This window comes from Aquila chrysaetos, chromosome 5 (assembly GCF_900496995.4).
Source record: "Aquila chrysaetos chrysaetos chromosome 5, bAquChr1.4, whole genome shotgun sequence".
Taxonomy (NCBI): Eukaryota; Metazoa; Chordata; class Aves; order Accipitriformes; family Accipitridae; genus Aquila; species Aquila chrysaetos.
The window spans coordinates 69,783,244-69,801,770 of NC_044008.1; the positions used below are offsets into that span (position 1 = coordinate 69,783,244).

Below are 18,527 nucleotides of genomic sequence, written 5' to 3' on the forward strand. Positions count from 1 at the left end.
TAAATTTAAACACTTGAACAATGACAAGGCTACATCACAAATAAAACTAATTTTGTCCAGCCTATCCAGAATTCAGAACTTCAAAAAGTTCCCCCCAAATGATCATAGAAAGCATCAGGTATCAGAAACGAAAGAACACATGTGTTTCGTAGCAGATCTAATGACACAGAAAACCTCAGACTGTGCATGTCTGTGCACCACATATATGCAATTCAGGTGTAGATTTGCAGTAAGAGAGGAAAAGCTGTGCAGAAACAAACACTCCAGAACGCTCTTTCTTAAGGAAGGCTTCTCTTTTGCATCAGAGACTCTGTTAAAAAACAGGCATGTACACACGAGTAGCAAGGTAAAGTAAAAATGAAGGAGTTCTTGAGAAACGTTGAGAAGTGTACAGAAGAGAGTCAAGATTTGTCCTCAGGGTCTAAAGGCAGCAGGTAGGTTACTGTGTCCCATTCTGTTAAGGGATAACACACGGACAAGGGAAACTGTTCTGGATGTATTCCACGGTCAATTAAAAACAGCAATAAGGCAGCCTACTCAGACTAAAGCAAGTTTAAGGGAGTGTAAATCAAGCAAATCTGAAGCTTAATCTATAAACCTGGCAACTGTCCTGCAGGGAGGGCATAATCCAATGTGTCTGACAGATCATATTGCTACAACATATCTGTTAGAAATACTTTGTTTACCTGCTACATTATATTGCCATACATATTAGAAAAAGGGAAGAGAAAGAACTACTAGATTCTTGCAGGGGACTTCTATAATTGAAGATTGATTACATTACATAAACTATCCTTAAAGAAACTCAAAACTTTAATCTACTTGCTCAACATTACTGCCAAATGAATTCTAAAGAGTTTTTCTCTGCTCACACATACAGACGCACTATTATACTGTCAATACTTAAACCAAACCCAGGTTTTACAGCAAAAATAGGGAAAAGATCAAATTCCAAAAGGACAAACTATTTTCAGATATACTTTCTATATTAGTAACCCACAAAATTTCAAATAATGCTTACATTCTGAAGATCTCTTCCCAGATAACTGCCGCCTTCTGACACAGACAAAAATCACTCCTTATTTACTGTGTACAGTTACTTTCTCTGCAAAAGATAATCCGCACTAACCTCCTGCTTACATCAAATATTCCCAAATCCACATTACTGTTAAGTTTTACAGAGTGCATTTTTGTATTTTAAAGCTCTGCAGAGCTCCTCTGTGCCTTTGTGTCTCAGTAACCTACAATATGGCCTCCTATGAAATTCTGAAACAGCTGCAATTCTTTCCTATGATTCATTCAGTGACATGGTGCATCAGTAAGAATGAAAATCTAACAGAAAAAAAAAAACAACCAAAATTTAAAGGGGAAAAAAAAAAAAAAAGAAAAAAAGAAAGAGATTTGATGAGTCAGCACATGACATGCTAGACCGTGCTTAGTTCCCCACCCTGTCCGTCATTTCCCTCAGCAGTAACAGAGACTGATGTGGCTAGTTACCTGTTTTGAGGCTGGGACTGAACTCTCGGCTAGTGCTGGGAGGCTGGAAGGCCTCCGGGGCTGTCTGTGCTGGAAGGGTTCGATATGGAGGAGGAGTCAACTCGTCATCACCAGAGAAGCTCCTCCGCACCTCACCTGTCATGGGTGGGCTGGACAAACTGACAGGTTTCTTCCCAACTGGTATCTTCCTCTCTAAACATCAAGTCAAACTAAAATAAACGCTTGGGTTAAAGTGCATTAGGTAACTCAGACTGTTCACTGAGAAATGGCTCTGCTTCACATTCACCGATTCTGGAAAACAAAGGCCTCTACAATGGCACCATTCAGTTATTATTGGGAATTTTGTTGTCAACAACCACACTTTAGTTACTGAATTCTAGAGGCTGGCTGACAGGACGTTAAGTGCATTGCTTAAAAACATGATCCACTTATTTCATACTCCACCAATGGAACACAAATGCCGTAAATTACTTCTGTTGCAGCTACACTGCGCAGTCAATATACAATCCTCTGGTTGGACACCCAAGACGTAATGGGCTCAGTTCGTAACTGCAGTTGTTTCCATGAGTGTGTCTAACAGTGACAGAAAGGATGGTTCTGGGGAAATAATCCAGTCCAGACAAAGTTTATCACCTCCAAAAACCTAGTTTAAAAATACATACTCTTAATTACTTTAGAACGGTGCTTCCCATTTTTACAGTGCCTTACAAACAACAATGTGCATTTCAGTGTTTAGAAAAAATATCTCCTAAAATGCCTTCAGATTATTAAACATTGAATTAATGAAAAAAATGTTATGAAAACATTTCGCATGCAAATTATTAACATGTTCCTCCTTTATCACTAAGATGCTCTGATTCTGTGCCTGAGGAAACTTCTCTACAATATCAGGGACACAAGCACTGTAATACATCATCTCCACTGCTTTCAGCTATATCAAAACTATGGTTGCTAATGCTTAAGTATTCTCAGCACCGTCAGATAAAGACAGCCTGACAAACAAAAGCCTAGCCCTGAAGAGACAAGGTAACTAGATTATGCATATGCTAAAGATACCACCATGCTTAAATATTCTTCTTACAAGACAACGTCAGGATGAGCTTTTTAGAGAGATAACACCATAATTAGGCAGAAAGTTGTCTACAGAATCCAGCTTTTAAAATGTTGAGGTCAAATGATCATTTCAATAACCTTATTCCAATATATACGCCTACTAGAAAGCAGACATTATGAGCAGATTCTGCATACTACATTATTAATGAATAGTCTAGCCAAACTGATAAGTTACCCTTCGAGTATTCACCTGCACAGCCTTCTGACCAGTAGGCACATTGTACAAAATCCTACCCACTTGAAATAAACACCATGGGAAACAAAACTGCAAGTGATTCTCAAGTATTCACAAAAGTGCTCACAAAACTTACGCTTCCAATTAGAAATTAACAAGTAACACAGTAACTATCTAGCAAACACACAAACTACATGCAACTTGATCTTCCTTTCTTTGCATAAAAAGCAAGCAGCAATGATGGACACACTGCTGGCTGAGAACACAGTGACAAAGCAGAAGGCATAATTCAAACAGTGCACCTGGTATTTTGCATGCACACAGAATGTCTTATAGTTATAAAACATTCTAATTAAAAAGGAAAAACCTAAAAAGGGTAAAATAAGCACATCTTTACAGTCCAAATGCTACTAAATGGGTTCACTGTCAACATGACAAGCCGCTTACATAGCAACATAATAAATCTAAGAAAAAATACCAGCTTCATCGAAGGGTGGGCCAGGTAGGATACTAGTTAATTTCTACTCCCTTTTGGACAGTCTTCTTATAATAGACTAAAAACATTGTTACGTTTTCAAGAAAATTATTTCATGCTCTGTGTATCAGTAATCACACCAAAACAAAGTGTTTGGGCATTCCAAACAGTTGACAATAACAAATTATGTTTAAAATAAGTCCTAGGAACATCTGTATTATCAGCCTCTCCATAAAAGGTGTAACAACCCGACATGTAATTTTTCTATCTTTATTACTAAATGTGTGCACATTAACTACTTCTAAGTCACACTAACATAAGGGAAAATTAACATTATGTTGCCCATTGTAGATTTCAAAGAAAGGAATAAAAAAAGCACAGCTGTATTCTCAGCTCCAAATTTACTACTTTTTATGGATTAAGAAATTCTCCTAATCAAAGATCTCTTAAAAATCTTCTCTCGTATTCCTTTGTTGTTGAGAAGTAAAACATTATGGCTGGATGCAATGCTTTTTAAGTTGTTCCCATTCAGCGTTGAATGTTAATTCCGCTGGTTATACTAGTTTCTGTAGTGGCACAGCTGAACAACAGGAGTCTCACTTTCTTCCTTTACCATAATCCCATTATGGCAGAGTTCACTATGTAATCACTTCTACTCCACACCGAATACGTGCTACTCACTTCTCAATGGACTCAGTAAGGAGGTAAAATACTGCATTAGAAATCTGCATCATTATACACAGCAGAATGACTCAAAGACATTCTGCAGTGCATTGTGAGCACATGAGAAAAATATGTGGAAGTAACACTTCTCTGTACTAAAAATAATCTAGTTTAATTAAGACATATACAGAGCTTCTTGTTAATCAGCTGTGGTTACCTTACCATGAAAGCTTTATTACTGCATTATACAGTTTTATGACTGAAATCCTTCGCAAAATAAAAGACTTTCTATTTATTTTTATTTACAAGTGCTGAACAATAAAAAGCTACAGAAAACATTTTCTTAGTATTACTTCCTGTGACTCAACACTTCTGTTGCCATAACCCACTAAGAATAAACATGTAGGAGGCAGCCAACTATAACTTTTCATGACCTTGTTCTCTCATCTCCTTTTGATGATTAAGTAGATTTCTTAGTATTGAGTAAACAGTCCAGAAAACAAACCCATGAGAAGTTATTCCTTGTTTCCATAGCCCATATTTATTTCAGAGGTTAGTGTGAAACAAAGAATAAATTCCACTATAACAAATCTTCCTATGGCACTAGATAAAGGGAATTTCCTTTCCAGTGTTTGTGTCACACTTACTGCAAGACAGATATCAAGAAACTTTTGCCGAGGTATTAGGTAGAAGAAGGGGGATGAGGTAAGGAGCAGAACGGTCTAGCATAGCTTGCTAAACAAAATCTGCTCAGACAGTCCAGAATTATCCAAGAACAGGTCCTACACAAAGGTAATTAATGATATAGCCACCCTTCCCTAGCTTAAGGCAACAGCACTCACAACTTTCTCTAGATATACTCAAATCAGCTGTTTTTTCTGTACCTGAATTCTATTTAAAAAATACTGCTGCAAGATCCTGAACAGGATCTGGATTTTACTGTTTATTTCCTCAAACAGCAGAAAGAAGAAAGAGTACAATGTTTGAGGCCCTTAACAAGACATCGTAAGAACTCCCCAGACACCTGCTTTATCTGTGGCACTCACTGCTCAACTTCTTTTTATGACTGAAAATCAAAATAGCGAAGGTTGCTTTCTGCAATGACTAGTGAAGAAGGTTCCAGTTTGCCTTAATAGATCCATTCACAAATTTACCAGGAAGACAAGGGTTTCAATTCCTCACATGAGTTCTACACAACTGCAGCACAGCTACACAGCTCTTCATTTAGGTCAATTTTTCTACCTCAGGGAAAGCCCTAGATAAAAACAAAGTTTTCATCTCATTTGACGCAATTTTCAAAATCACTGCAGGAAGCTAGGGTAGACCTAACTCAAGAATTTAGCTTCAGGTTCTACTCAGAACGAAGATATCTGTTTTCCTATCCCAGGTCAACAGGCCCCTTCCTGAGAGCTAGATCTGTGATGGGACAGAAATCAGTGGATGCATCTTGTTTCAACACAACCAACTACCGTTCAAAGATAAAAAGATTTGAAATAAGGTAAATTGATGACAGATTATTATTTTATTTTTTTTTTAGCTCACACAAACCTGCGTGAATATTTTTTTTCCAATCACCTCCAGATTAGCTGATTAGTTCCATGAAAAACTATTCTGGTTGAAATTGAATTACTTTAAAATAGGTCAGCATCTGTCTACAGACCCCTGCTCTAGGTGTTATGCAAGAGTTTTCTTATGGACAGTTAGTTCACACTGCACAATTCAAACTAGCAATCGGTCCACTTAATCAGACTTTACAATGAGTGTCAGACTCATCTAGAGTTCTTTTCCCTCACCATGTTTAAAGCTTTATTTTTATGAAATCTTTCAATGCTTGCCAATAGTTTCCTCCCATATCTATTACTTTATCTAGGATCAGTGGCCAAAGGCACACGATAGTCCTTTGAAATCCACATTGCCTTTGGAAGTCTCCGATCATAGCATTGGCAGTAATACTGAAGTCATCAAAATGACTGATGCTTTGTAAGACAAGGTTGTCCAAAAGTTAAAGACCACATAAGGATTCATCATCAGGAAAAACACTTTACTGAGAACAGCTACAAAAAGCATCTGCAAAGCAGCTACACCTCCCTCACTTATATAGAACAGCATAGTTTGGATTTCAGCAGTCTCTGTATTTCAAAATGAGATGTAAGGGATGGGGGAAAACTCCTATCTTTCAGGGAATGTGCCTTAAAATTTTAGTTTTGTACTTGGGTGAACTCAAGTCTCGGAGCAACAAAACTCTCTGGAAACAAGTCTAAATAAGTCAAGATGATACAGATTCTAATGTTAGGAAAAGCCTCATGTTCTCACTTAGAAGAATATTTCACATAATAAAATCCCTCCTAATGTCACATTAAGGACTGTTAAAGATTATTGTTGGTCAGGCTTGCTGACTTGCAGGTAAAATAACTTTCAACATCAACAAAACTGTTGATTTGATTGTCTGCTATTGTCCTATTAGATAATACCTTGACAAAGAAGCAGGGCCAATTGAAGAGGTCAGATAATAGACCCTTTTCTGTAGCTGATCTGCCCATATGTCTGCAGTGTAAAATACTGCACCTTCTTTCCAACTCTCCACTGTTTCCAAGAAAACACCAAGAGAATGAGTCAGCATAGTGATTTGATGCTCCAAACTTAATATACATACTTAGGTTGTCTGGAAGTAGACCATCTACTTCTATCAAGACAAACTATTCATTCTTATGTGGCAGAACCAACCCCCGCCCCCAAGCTGTAATTGGTTCTTTTTAAAAAAAGATACTGTAAAGTCTTGAGTTAAACATCATTAAAAATTGTGTAGTACTTAACAAGACTATAGGCTTACCCTACGTTATTTACCACGTCATCTCTTGGCACATATATTTCTTGTACAATGGCTGTCATGTTGCTGCTCGTGACTCAAGAGGTAGCTGCCTTTCAAAATTGTCCAGTTATTGGAAAACGGGCTTGAGAACCTTTGGAATAAGACTGCCATATAAAACTACAATATTGCTTAGAGGAGAGAATACAAATGGATCTGATTTCTAAAGAAGAATCATGGCAGAAGGCACAAGGTCCTCTTACAGCTGGCTGCCTCTACTCCCTTTATTTTACTCATACAAAACAGATTTTCAGTTTAAACCAACAGAGTTATGGAAATAAAAATATAGAGGAATGCAAAATGTGCATTTGTGCAAATTCAAATCGGTTGTGAATTTTGAAGATAACCCGATCCAGAGAGAAACAACTACTATGGAAAGAACCTGAATACTTCAGATTCTTAAAAATGTCATTACTATGTTTTACTGTGACAAGAATAGTCACAAACAGCAACGCTACTTATTGTTTCTGAAAACAACCATAAAAAAGTTTTATTTACATACAGCTTCCCACAGATGTCTCATCTAAACCACTGGCAAGTAAGTAACTTTTTTGTTCTTTTAGGAACCAGCTAGATGGTAATTCAAATTTTCTACATCTCATTCTTTCTGATCCAAGTAACTTGGTTCTTACTCCTACACTTGCGTTACAAAGAGAAGAATTAAAACGGTGTTAATTGATACCTGAGCATTTTGTATAAGGCAGTATACCTACATAGTCCAAGTATTATTTAATTAAAATGATGTCCAAATACCAAAAATATTGTAACAGTTGTCCACCTACAATTCATATAGATTGTTATTAGCAACATCAACCCTGTTGCAAGTTACAAAAAAATGGTTATTCTCAATGAAAAAGTTCCTTTTATGGCATACTGCACCTTTAAGCATAAGACCTGTTTACACACAAACATTTCCAAATAGAATAGGGACTCAAGGAGAGACCACAAACTTTTCAAACAATAGGAAAAGTGCAAACACTACTTTGTCACCCACTTTTCTTATGTCCTTTGTACTGTTGTGATTTAGCTTTTTTCTTCTGTTTTGATGAACTTGACTGGCTATCTCTTGATGCTGCAAAAAATTAAGAATTCAGAATTAAAGTTTAGTGTTTTGGAAAACCACTTCGGAATGTGTCAAGGCTGCTACACAGTTACAGAATTTCTCCTTAGTGACTGAACGAACAGAATACCTTTATTGTGGGAAAAGCCTCCCCTTAAACTACTAGCAGTAACTACTATTACCCTCCCATTAAACAACTAACAGTTCTCGAAATACAGTTATCAATTATTATCATATAAATTGACCTGACAGGACAAGTCTTGATGCACTAAATGAAATACAATCTTCTCACATATAGTACTTTTGCACCTGAATAGCTATGCAAACACCGAGTTCTCTCAAATTCGGTATGCAAAGCACATATATTAGCAATCCTGAAGAAAATTCAGTTCTCAGTGATGTTATCCAGAATTGATGGGTAAGTAACAGGCTTCTTCCCTGGATCAAATAAGCATCTTCTGGCATTAAAAAAATAGTAAGTAGCCCCAGAAATGCCCAGAAGTACTTTAAAAGTCAAGGTGGAAGAGACTAGAACTGTGTATTTCTAAGCACTAGCAAGAATTTTTCTATTTTTGTTACGCCTGTTGACCTCACTTGAAACAGATGAAGTTAGGAAAATCATCACCCATGAACAAGGGCCAGTAAGCAACTATTAACATTATTTACAAAACAGAACTTACATTGAGGCGCTGGAGGCTGTAGTTGATATCCAGTTAGCTGACACCATCCCACTGGATAGAGGTCTGGGGACTCGCAATCCACCCACTGATCATATTCATCTTCCCACCCATCAAAGTGTATCCTCAAAAGACGATGGATAATGCGAGTTACTGTGGCCACACATACCAGGCGAGGTTCCATCAGATCAACAGCTTCCAGTTTCATTCCAACATGAAACCCATGGTTTGGAACTTCCTGGAAAAGCAAACACAAACAAGGCAAACATCACTAAACAAACATGTTAATTAAGATGGTTTAAGCACAGTGTTGCAAGGAATATTTTGGTCAACTTAATGCAAGAAAATACCAAGTATCAGTTATGAAGTTTCATGTACCCCTGCATTTATTTAACATTTCAGAAATATTCAAACTTAATATACTCAAATGGTTCTTATTTCTAAAAGTCTCTGTTGTCTTAGTTTTTCAAAACTGTATTTAATGAAATGGGTCAATCTCATTGACTATACAGACAGAAATTTAAAGAAAATACTAATTACAGTTTAAGTACACACATATAATGTTCATTACCTTATTGAAGAGCTTTACAGGTGCTGCTATTGAGTCAGTTTCCCTGAGGTAGTCAAACCATTTAAAAGGGAGTTTTGCATAACCTGTGAATTTTAAACAACATTTTCATACATCAACAGCAAACGTCATGCATAAGAACAACAACAAAAATAGTATATTGGCACTGTGTTACGGCTAAAAAGGTAACAAAGAAGCAAAACATTAACATCAGAAACTTCCACTCTCTGAGCTTTGGTCTAAGGGACAAGACAGTCACCTGGACGCTGCCCATTTGCAACAAACAGATGAATGAACCTCTGGATAATATAGAAAGTGTAATTTCATGTTAACATTAATTCGTATTTGAAGCTTTCTGTCCACGTAGATCCTTCATCTCTACAATGCCCCACACAAATGACCCAGAACAGATCATGTAATTAAGCACATCCAGTGTCTTTCCTGTGGGGGAAGAGCTCCACTATTGAAACACTTGAATTGTTAAGAACAGAGTGGTAAGAACAAGCATGGATATTTTAAAACTTGAATGAGGCTAAAAATAGCAATAATATGGAAAATTACAGGATTTTTTTTTCTAATTTCACAAGCTATTATAAAGGGAAGAAAATAATCTCTCAAATATATTTAGCTTTTGTTCATCTACTGAATACACATAAAACACGCAGGACTATTTTTTACTTTAGGCAACTTCTACAACTGCTTAAACCAACAATTCTCGAATTCTAGCTGGAGCAACATCAGCTTGAAAGATTTCTTTGCAGTAGCATGCAGTGTTGGACATTCTGAAAAGATTGCAGCGTAGTGGGCGCGCCATGGGGAGCTATGGGAAACAGCTGCATCTCATCCAAGTGGGGGTAGAGAGCTCCCACTAAGTCATAGCTCAGTACTGCAGGGCCAGACTCATCAGGTAGCTAACATTCACAGCCCAAAATGCAATCCCATTCTTGAAAGCATCTCAGCATCTTCATCTTCTACTGATTTCAGCGAGAGATGAAGATGTCTGGAAGGAATGAGCTTGTAAACGTGAAGTCCAATGATTTCACAGCAACTTAAAGTTATCCACATTGCTAAACGTACTTTGGAAAAGAGCTTTCACGTTAGGTATGCAATATCTGCATGAACAGATGGAGCTGGATAGCTAACAATTAATAAGGGTAATAACGTATCAGTTTTGCATACTAATAATTTTCTTCTTAATGCACAGTTCCTCTGGCTAGACCAACATATTTGTACGCAAGTCCTTTAATTAACTTCTCACCACACACACTAGAGACATGCGCTTCTGGTCCTTGTTGGAGTATTCAGAATTAAGAAACTGTCCATTTTCAAGCCCACAATTTGGAAAGCAAAATACACCTCTCCTAAGAGCTAGGAAGCTCTGATCTCTTTGATCCTATTAAATATGCTAATGCGCATTATATTCTGTATTTTACTCCTGTTAATTCCTCTTTCAAATGACTTTTAGATTATTGCTTGTGTGACTTATAATCACCTCTCAGTGGATGATACAGGACTGTTACAGAAAACTGCAATAAAAGGGAAAATATACATGTAGATAAAGAAAAAGGTTGCCACGATACAAGAAACATAGAAGTATCATAAATGCATTAACAACAAAATTCACATACTATTGTGTAAGAAGTGTTTGAAAAGTAAAGGGGAAAAGTTTCATCATAGAAGGGATTTTTTTTTCCCTATTCTGTATCATCAATTTAACATATTTATTTCTAAATTTATTGATATGTATTGAAATGCATGCTTTTTCCTCCCACAAAAACTCTTCCTATTGCAAGAGACTCTTGCACCACATTTTTGAGGGGTGATTATGCCCATGAATTTCTAGGCAATAAATTCATTAAATGAGCTGACTGAAAAATAATAGTAAATCTGTCCAACTGCATTTTCCACATACTCAAAAGATGACAGATTCATTAGTGTGCAATAAAGAAAATTATATGAAATTATTTTCTTCGTGTTGCATTACACTGTCTTTGTAGTTATTACCTAGAAAAATAATTCAATAAATACAAGTAGAAGCCTGCAGTAACAAGAATGGAGAAAAAAATCCATAGAAAAACATTATTATCTGCTGTTATACAGCTAGTTACAATCCTCTTTATAAATTGCTAGACCAAGACAATAAAATGGAAAAATGAAGGCAATACAGTCTTCTGTAGGCATATGTGCTAGTGGACGGACAGCTTTTTCTCACAGAAAGGACTACGCAGCATACAGCTCTAATGGCTACTTCCTTGAAGCTCAAGTTTGTGCATATTCTTCAAAAAAATTAACTGGTATTGTTGCTAATTAGCCTAAGTCTGAGTTTCTTCACAGTGTTCGTTAATCTTTTTGGTGGCCAGGACTTCCCAAGCAATGACATATTCTAAACAGTCCTTCTAGTGACTAGCATACTTCCCATTCACTAAATGGCTATACTATTCAACTAGTGGCTATCCTCAATTTCTGACAGCAAAAGCAAATTATTTTAGCCAAACAATCAATCAGATGTTCAATTTGACTTTTTCTAAATGAAAAGTTTGTTCTCTCTCCTTCAGATTACTTAGAAGTTATGCTGCTTTATTTGTTTCAGACTTCAGAAAGTCCTAAAAAGTGACGTGAATTTTGTAGACTGAGTTAAGAAACAAAGCATATGGCACATACAATATCACTGAAAAATATTCAAAATAAAATGTGGTCAGAATGCTATATGTACCTCTGGGTGGAGTTAGTTCAATCATGTTAATTTCACAGAAACCAACAGGGAAAATAGAAGGGGAAGTGGCATGGTAACAAAACCAATCAGACCCATCTGCTGCTTCTGAGCCATCAATCCCAATCATAAGATAGCCATCTGCTAAAACCTTTGTAAAGAAAAACAAAATTTTACATTAAATACCTTTAACTGTGTGATAAGGCTAAAAAGAAAGCATGCCATGTTTCAAAAGAGTGAAAAGTAACTCAATAATAATGGAAGCACACCTAGAAGGACATTCAATTATCACAAAACAAAAAAACCCAAATCACCCCTGTCTCCAAGATTGTGTGTACTATTGTCAAATGTACCTTTGTTAACTGCAAAGTTATGAGATGAACATTTCCTTTTTCTGATGTCTAGTTTATTTTTCTCGTGAACACCAGTTCTACATCTAAAGCTTTATAAATCAGTCTACTGTTTAGCTTGCAAGGATATTCTGCACACCATTAATACGTAAAAAAGACTCAAAATCATAACCACACCCTTCATTGGTAAGGTTATGTAATTCTACTAAGCTACTTGTTATATTTTCTTCCTCTATTAAAACAGATTTCACATAGATGGCCTCCCTTTCAATCAAGCTAGGAAAGAAGTACACACTTAAAATGTCTTCATAGACTTCTGCAAGTAAGCAAGATGAGGTTTCTTTTTTGAACAGTTGCAAAACACTTGATATAATTAGCAGAAGATTGTCCTGCAAATTAATCTCACAAACATATTATATTCTAATTAAAGGTAAGGCTAAATTTCCAGAGATTAAAGTCAAAATAAAAAAAATTTACGTAAGTATATTCTTTTTCATAGCAGTTGTATATAAACAATTAATGAACGTATTCCATAAACATTCACTGTGTGAATTAACTGCATTTATTTTCAGTTTTTTGTTTCAAACCTGAATAAAGGTGAATGAAAAAAGGATTCCTATCTACCTTCCCAAAATACACATTTGTTTTCTTACCTTTCTAATAGTTGCCACGCATATTGCCGAAAGGTTTAAGGGGTCTATAGCTTCCAATTTCATTCCTTCTTTAAACCATTCTCCAGCTGCATCAACCTCTTTTGCCTAAAGAATCACATAACAGCACCAGAAGCTAAGAATCTAATAAGCCTGGAACAAAATATAACCCCACACTGCCAAAGAAACAGATTGAAATACCTGTTCTATCATCTCTGCTTATGTCAGGGAGGCCAAATCAAGTAAGTGCTTGAATAAAAAAAGTAATGCTTGTGCAGGGCATATTTCCAGGACTTAAGTAGAGTTTCAGGTCTGTTTTACACACACCAGGAACTAAAGGTCCTCATCAACTCCAAGAAAACACTGTTCTTGCTAGCAAACTCACCTTCGTAAATAAATGTGGGGGTGCATCAAAATGTCCATCCTGTTTCTTTGTAATATCTACAAGGAATAATAGTACATATTATTCAGAAGTTTTGTTAATAGAGCAGACAGTATGTTTTTCTGAATTCGTTAACATACAATGCAATCATTGGTGTGGGAGGCCCACAGTTTATAATAAGACTACCACAAAAATCTGGAGGACACAATCCATCTATTTTCCTTACTGACTTCTACCTGAAACACCTCTATAACACAAATCTCATTTATGGAAAAAAACGAATATCCAATATTTACAAGAGCACTTGATTATGTCACGATATTGATACAAATATACATATAGGCTTTTGCAAAAAAAGGGGCAAGTAAACTACTTTGCAGTATGTTATGACAAAAAATTCTATTTATATATTTTTTATATAATTATACATAATCACTTTAAATACATATATGGCTGGTTTTAGCCAGCTGTTGAATAGTACTTTCCAAGGGGTATCCCTGGAACTCTCAGACATTATTTCTGGCAAGTAGCACTGTTCCAGATTTCTCTAACTACTCTTATTTATAAATGGTTTCAGTGAAAGTTTAAGTGCTAGGAAAACCAAAGGTTTTCCTGAAGGGATGCCTTGTGGAATGTTTTACAGAAATTCTGTTTCTGACAAGGGATACAAGCTCAATGGAGCAGAAAAATATTAAAACACAGACTTTTTTTTTTTTTTTTTAGAAGCCTTAAATATTTCAAAGTACAAGTATTTTTGTATTTAAGATAACAAGGGCCTTAACTGTGTACCATCTATTAGGCTGTCACTTCATCTTCCCTGCCCATCTCCTAATGCCCTCTAAAACATGTAAATCTTGCAATATAAAAATATTAGATAGACCCTAAACTTGCAAGTAAAAAAAATAAATCAGTATCTAATAGGATACTTGTACATGTTGTATTGTACAAAAAAAGACAAATGTGAAGAAACTAGGAGTTTGTGGAGCAAGACTGTGTCATTCCAGGTATCACCATGAAAAAGTAGGTTTACCATACTTGAATATTGAAGTTCAAGGTTTTCCTGCCTAGACAGTTTGTTAACCACTACTAACCGTTGAATCTTTCTAGATACCAACACTACAAATCAACCTAAAATTTATTTTGGCTTTTCCAATGCTGCAAAAAACACTAATTATACTTTTAACTGAAACTCCTGAATGTAATATAATTGGTAAAACCCTTGGGCCGCATTACATAAATTTTTAAGGGTCATTATTCAAGCTAGTCCTATTAATTGCATAAAGCGACAGTACTGCTTAAGTCAGACTTCTCCAAGCCAATACTACCCACAAAGACACCTCTAAAACACAAGCTTACCAGATCTTTTGAATCTGTGTCCTATACTTCGAGACCAACCAATATGATGAATGAGTGGACTGTACATATGGCACCAGAAGTCATCAGTTTTGTCTTCACTTTCTTCATACACCAATCTTAACCGGCCCCCAATGACACTTTCTACAACTGCTACCCTTGTTCGACAAAGGTGTGTTTTGTCAACAACTTCTACTCTCATGGAAGTTTTGAATGGATACTGCATACTCTCAGACACCTTAAAGTAACAGAAAAAAACCCATTCTGTAAGAATATACTCTGTTTTTCCTCAGTCATCTGTCTTCTGCTATTGAAATGCAGTATCAATGCACTTTTCATTTAATTCAAGTACTTGTTAATCAACCTGCAAAAATGACACAGATGATTTCACTTATATTTCATTGTACCTGGGGAGAAATGAAACGTTTCAGAAAACTAAGTAGAATAGATCCTACAATGCTTTAATTGTATCAAGTACAGCCCCTAACACAATTCTCGCACAGGTTAGAGGAATTTTCCATTGAAGGTTACAGGAATTTTCCATTGACTTAGTGAAAGTTTGTTCAGTTGTTATCAATGGATAAAATTACCTTAACAATTTTAACCAAAACAAAAACAAAGGTTTTTTTTTTTTCTTTGTCATCCACTCAGAATACAGCACTTTAAAAAATCGGATTAAAATACTTTGTTATAAAAAGGCATGGAAAACAAACCTTCAACATAATTAAAGTTGGCCACTCACAAACATATTTCTTCGTAATATACCAAAAAGAAAGGAAGAGAATGAAAATAGATGTTAATCTGCCTTGTGAGAATACATTTTGTTTAAAAATCAGTATCTGTCAATAGCCATTTCCATTACGAACTCCCCAAAGTGTTGAGATCTTGCCAATTTAATTTGGCTTTCAACCGAGCCAATTTTTAAATAGAAATCAACAAGTGCAGAATGTTTTTTGGTGATTTTTTTCTTTTTTTAATATTAGATGCGGTGTAAGACAACAAATAAGTCTCATATTCCTACTGAAAGCTATGTACCATCTCACAATATTAGTAAGTAAACTTACAGCACACTATACAGGCAGCTGCAACACTTAAAGACATGACTTAGCAAAAAAAATCTAGTCCAGAGCAGATGAAAAGTATTAACAAGTATGTACATCTAAATATGTGCTATATGAACACATTTTGTTCAGTTTCTTGAAATAGTGCATGATAAAAATCATTCCTGAATTAGAAAAATCAGTTTTAATTTTTCTTATGTATCACAGGGTAGCTTATTAGCACTTTTTTTTTTTTTTTTTTTAAATTGGGGTATTTTAGAATTACAATAGACTAACTAGTTTTTAAAGAAAATTACTGTGTGCTAGAGGAAACAGTTTTCCAAATACATACTGACAAGTGTGGACATAAATGGAGAATAGAAATTCACAGGAAAACTGTATTTAAGGGAAGAAACTACTGTATCATCTTCACTATAAAAGGAGCTCATGTGCCATTGTAAAATACTTCAGTTCTTCACATTGTGCTGCAATTTCGTTTATAGTACATCATTGATATTGCATCAGCCTTACCTTCTGAGAAAAGTCAGGAGGAAGTGTTTTGGCACCAGTAAGTCGTTTCACTAGAAAAGCTTTCCAGTTTGTGTATTTGTGTTGGATGGCTGTTGCAAATGAAGGGGAAAAAATAAGCCACTGATTTTTTAATTGTGTCCGTTAGAGACAATATTAGAGTCTGGAATATGTAAAGAAGAAATCCCAGATGACTGTTAAAAAGCCTGGATGACAATAATGACAAAAACCTCTTTAGAGAATGAATGCTACCCAAGATTAAGTTTATGGGTATGTCAGGGCAAAGAATTTAATAACAAAATATAAATAAAATCAGTGCATGTTCACATCACTGATTAGCTAACTGCTTCCACCTTGATCTTAAAAACTTTAAGTTGCATCAGATGGGCTACTCCAAGAAACACTTTCAGTCAAGTCCTTATTTTTCCAAAAGTTAAAATGATTTATTCATAACTGTTGAAAGACTTGCTATGGTAAAAAAATACTTTGATATCTGGACCATGAGCAAATTTAGTTTAATAAGGAAAGACTTTGATATCAATCAGTAAGGCTACTATTTACATACTTCGAGGAGGGACTAGGGGCTTCCCACTGGTTGCACACCAACCAACTGGGTGGATGTCAGACCCACAAACGTTGCACCAGAAGTCAAGACTTGAATCATTTTCAAAGCCTTCATATCTTAGCAGAGCATTGTAGCCTGAAAGAAAGCAATCCCATTTAAAAAAAGACAAAAATTAAACAAGATTATAAAAAATATATTAGTATTTCTTTACCAATCATAATGTATATTACATTGGATTTTCCAGACTATAAATTTTTATAGAACATTAATCTTATGGCACATTTCTGCATGTTATTAATGCACAAAATTGATTACTTTGATAAATGTGCATGTGCTATCATGTAAGTAAAATTTTAATTAAAATTCTTGAACTATAAGCCTTTAGAAGTTATATGTAGGAGGAGAAAATTAATTAGTTACCCATAGTATCTGCTTTATCATCTTAGCTATGTGACCTTGAATTTTTAACTCCTAACCAAGTGATTTGTATAACGAGGCTTATGCTAGCTATCATACAATTTCCTATCTCCTCATTCCGCACTGCTTTTACTGTACTCTGAGGCAATATAAAAAAAAAAAACCCACTAGCCATTCTTAAGCATCACTGAAACCACTCTAAAACAGTGTAATGTAGTGATAGTGCTAGAACATATAATCTATTGACACAGCTCTGACAACCTAACCAGTGTCAACATTATACTAACCAGGTGACCACTGACTATTAGCTCCCTTCACACAGTTATTTTGATTATTTTAATAACTTCAACTAAAATATATTTACCTGCTAATTTTACAATTCCAGCTATCCAGAAGACTTTGGTAGGTAGGCTGCAGTCCGTGTTTGGAACCTCCACTCGCACTCCTTCTGAGATATCACCCCAGCATGTCCCCATAGGTGCCTATCATTTAAGGTAGGGGGGAATAAAGTCACCAGTTCACCACATGATAATACTTATTTTTTGTTTTATCAGTGTTTTATGAGTGACTTAAGAAGACAAAACAATCAATATACATGATAAGACATAAGCATATGTTCAGAAAACACTCTTTCTATGAAAACCTAGCTTGGTTTTGATTTGAAGCTTATGTGTAGTATTGTAATTGTATACAATTATTACTGTGTATTTCCTGCAAAAACTATAGGATTCCAAGTTTAAAAATCTGTACAGCACAAGCACAAACCGCATATACTCACAGGTCAGCTTTATTCTACTATGTTTCAACTTGGTGCAGGCTACTGATTTTAGTGGGAATGGTGTAATTCCTCTGCAATTCTACTTGCAAGAAAATTATGGTACATTAAATTCATACCTGTACCACAGACAAAGTCTTTATATTTTGTAAATCAGAAATATTCCTGAAAAAATGCCTAAAAGTTATTTCTTGAATATATTCTGATGATTTATTATGGTGGGGTTTATCACCCACTGGTTCACATCCTCTCAGAGGAACAGGCTTTCATATCACCTGCAAATGATCATTCCGTCAAGCAAGCAAAAAGAAGAGAAGGCTGAGTGGCACCTTTTTAATGAATGCCAAAAGGAAAAGCACAGCGAGATTCCTCACACACTGTCCTGAAGGCTTAGACTAATGTGTTAGTAACAAAAAGAAACACAAGCTTGATAAACTACTAAGGATTTGTGGAAACTAGAAATAAAAATTACATTTAGTTGGCTATCTCAAGAATGTTTTGTTGACTATCTTTTCACGATGCTCTGTTCAAAGATGGTATTGTAGAGATATCGGAAACACACAGTGCTGAAGAATCTAAAACCTTAAAAGTTACTCAACTGAAGTTATATTGGCAACGAAACAGAAAATGACTCAGTCTGCATTTAACTTGAGACGACCAAGA

General features: G+C 35.6%; 1 protein-coding gene across 15 annotated transcripts in view; it reads right to left on the reverse strand.

Annotated features, from left to right (window-relative positions):
- Window positions 1-18,527, reverse strand: part of MBTD1 (mbt domain containing 1) — a 40,494-nt gene that overhangs the window by 6,361 nt on the left and 15,606 nt on the right. For all 15 annotated transcript variants that reach the window (XR_005932424.1, XM_030014066.2, XM_030014068.2 and 12 more), the window contains 10 exons: window positions 17,454-17,571; window positions 16,673-16,807; window positions 16,111-16,199; window positions 14,543-14,777; window positions 13,190-13,245; window positions 12,808-12,912; window positions 11,808-11,955; window positions 9,098-9,180; window positions 8,530-8,764; window positions 7,784-7,861 (listed from right to left, as the gene is read on the reverse strand). Coding sequence is in view for 14 of the 15 variants with exons in the window: in XM_030014066.2 (XP_029869926.1) it covers window positions 7,784-7,861; window positions 8,530-8,764; window positions 9,098-9,180; window positions 11,808-11,955; window positions 12,808-12,912; window positions 13,190-13,245; window positions 14,543-14,777; window positions 16,111-16,199; window positions 16,673-16,807; window positions 17,454-17,571 (1,282 nt within the window). In the remaining variant the exon portion in view is untranslated. The remainder of the gene's footprint in view (window positions 1-7,783; window positions 7,862-8,529; window positions 8,765-9,097; window positions 9,181-11,807; window positions 11,956-12,807; window positions 12,913-13,189; window positions 13,246-14,542; window positions 14,778-16,110; window positions 16,200-16,672; window positions 16,808-17,453; window positions 17,572-18,527) is intronic.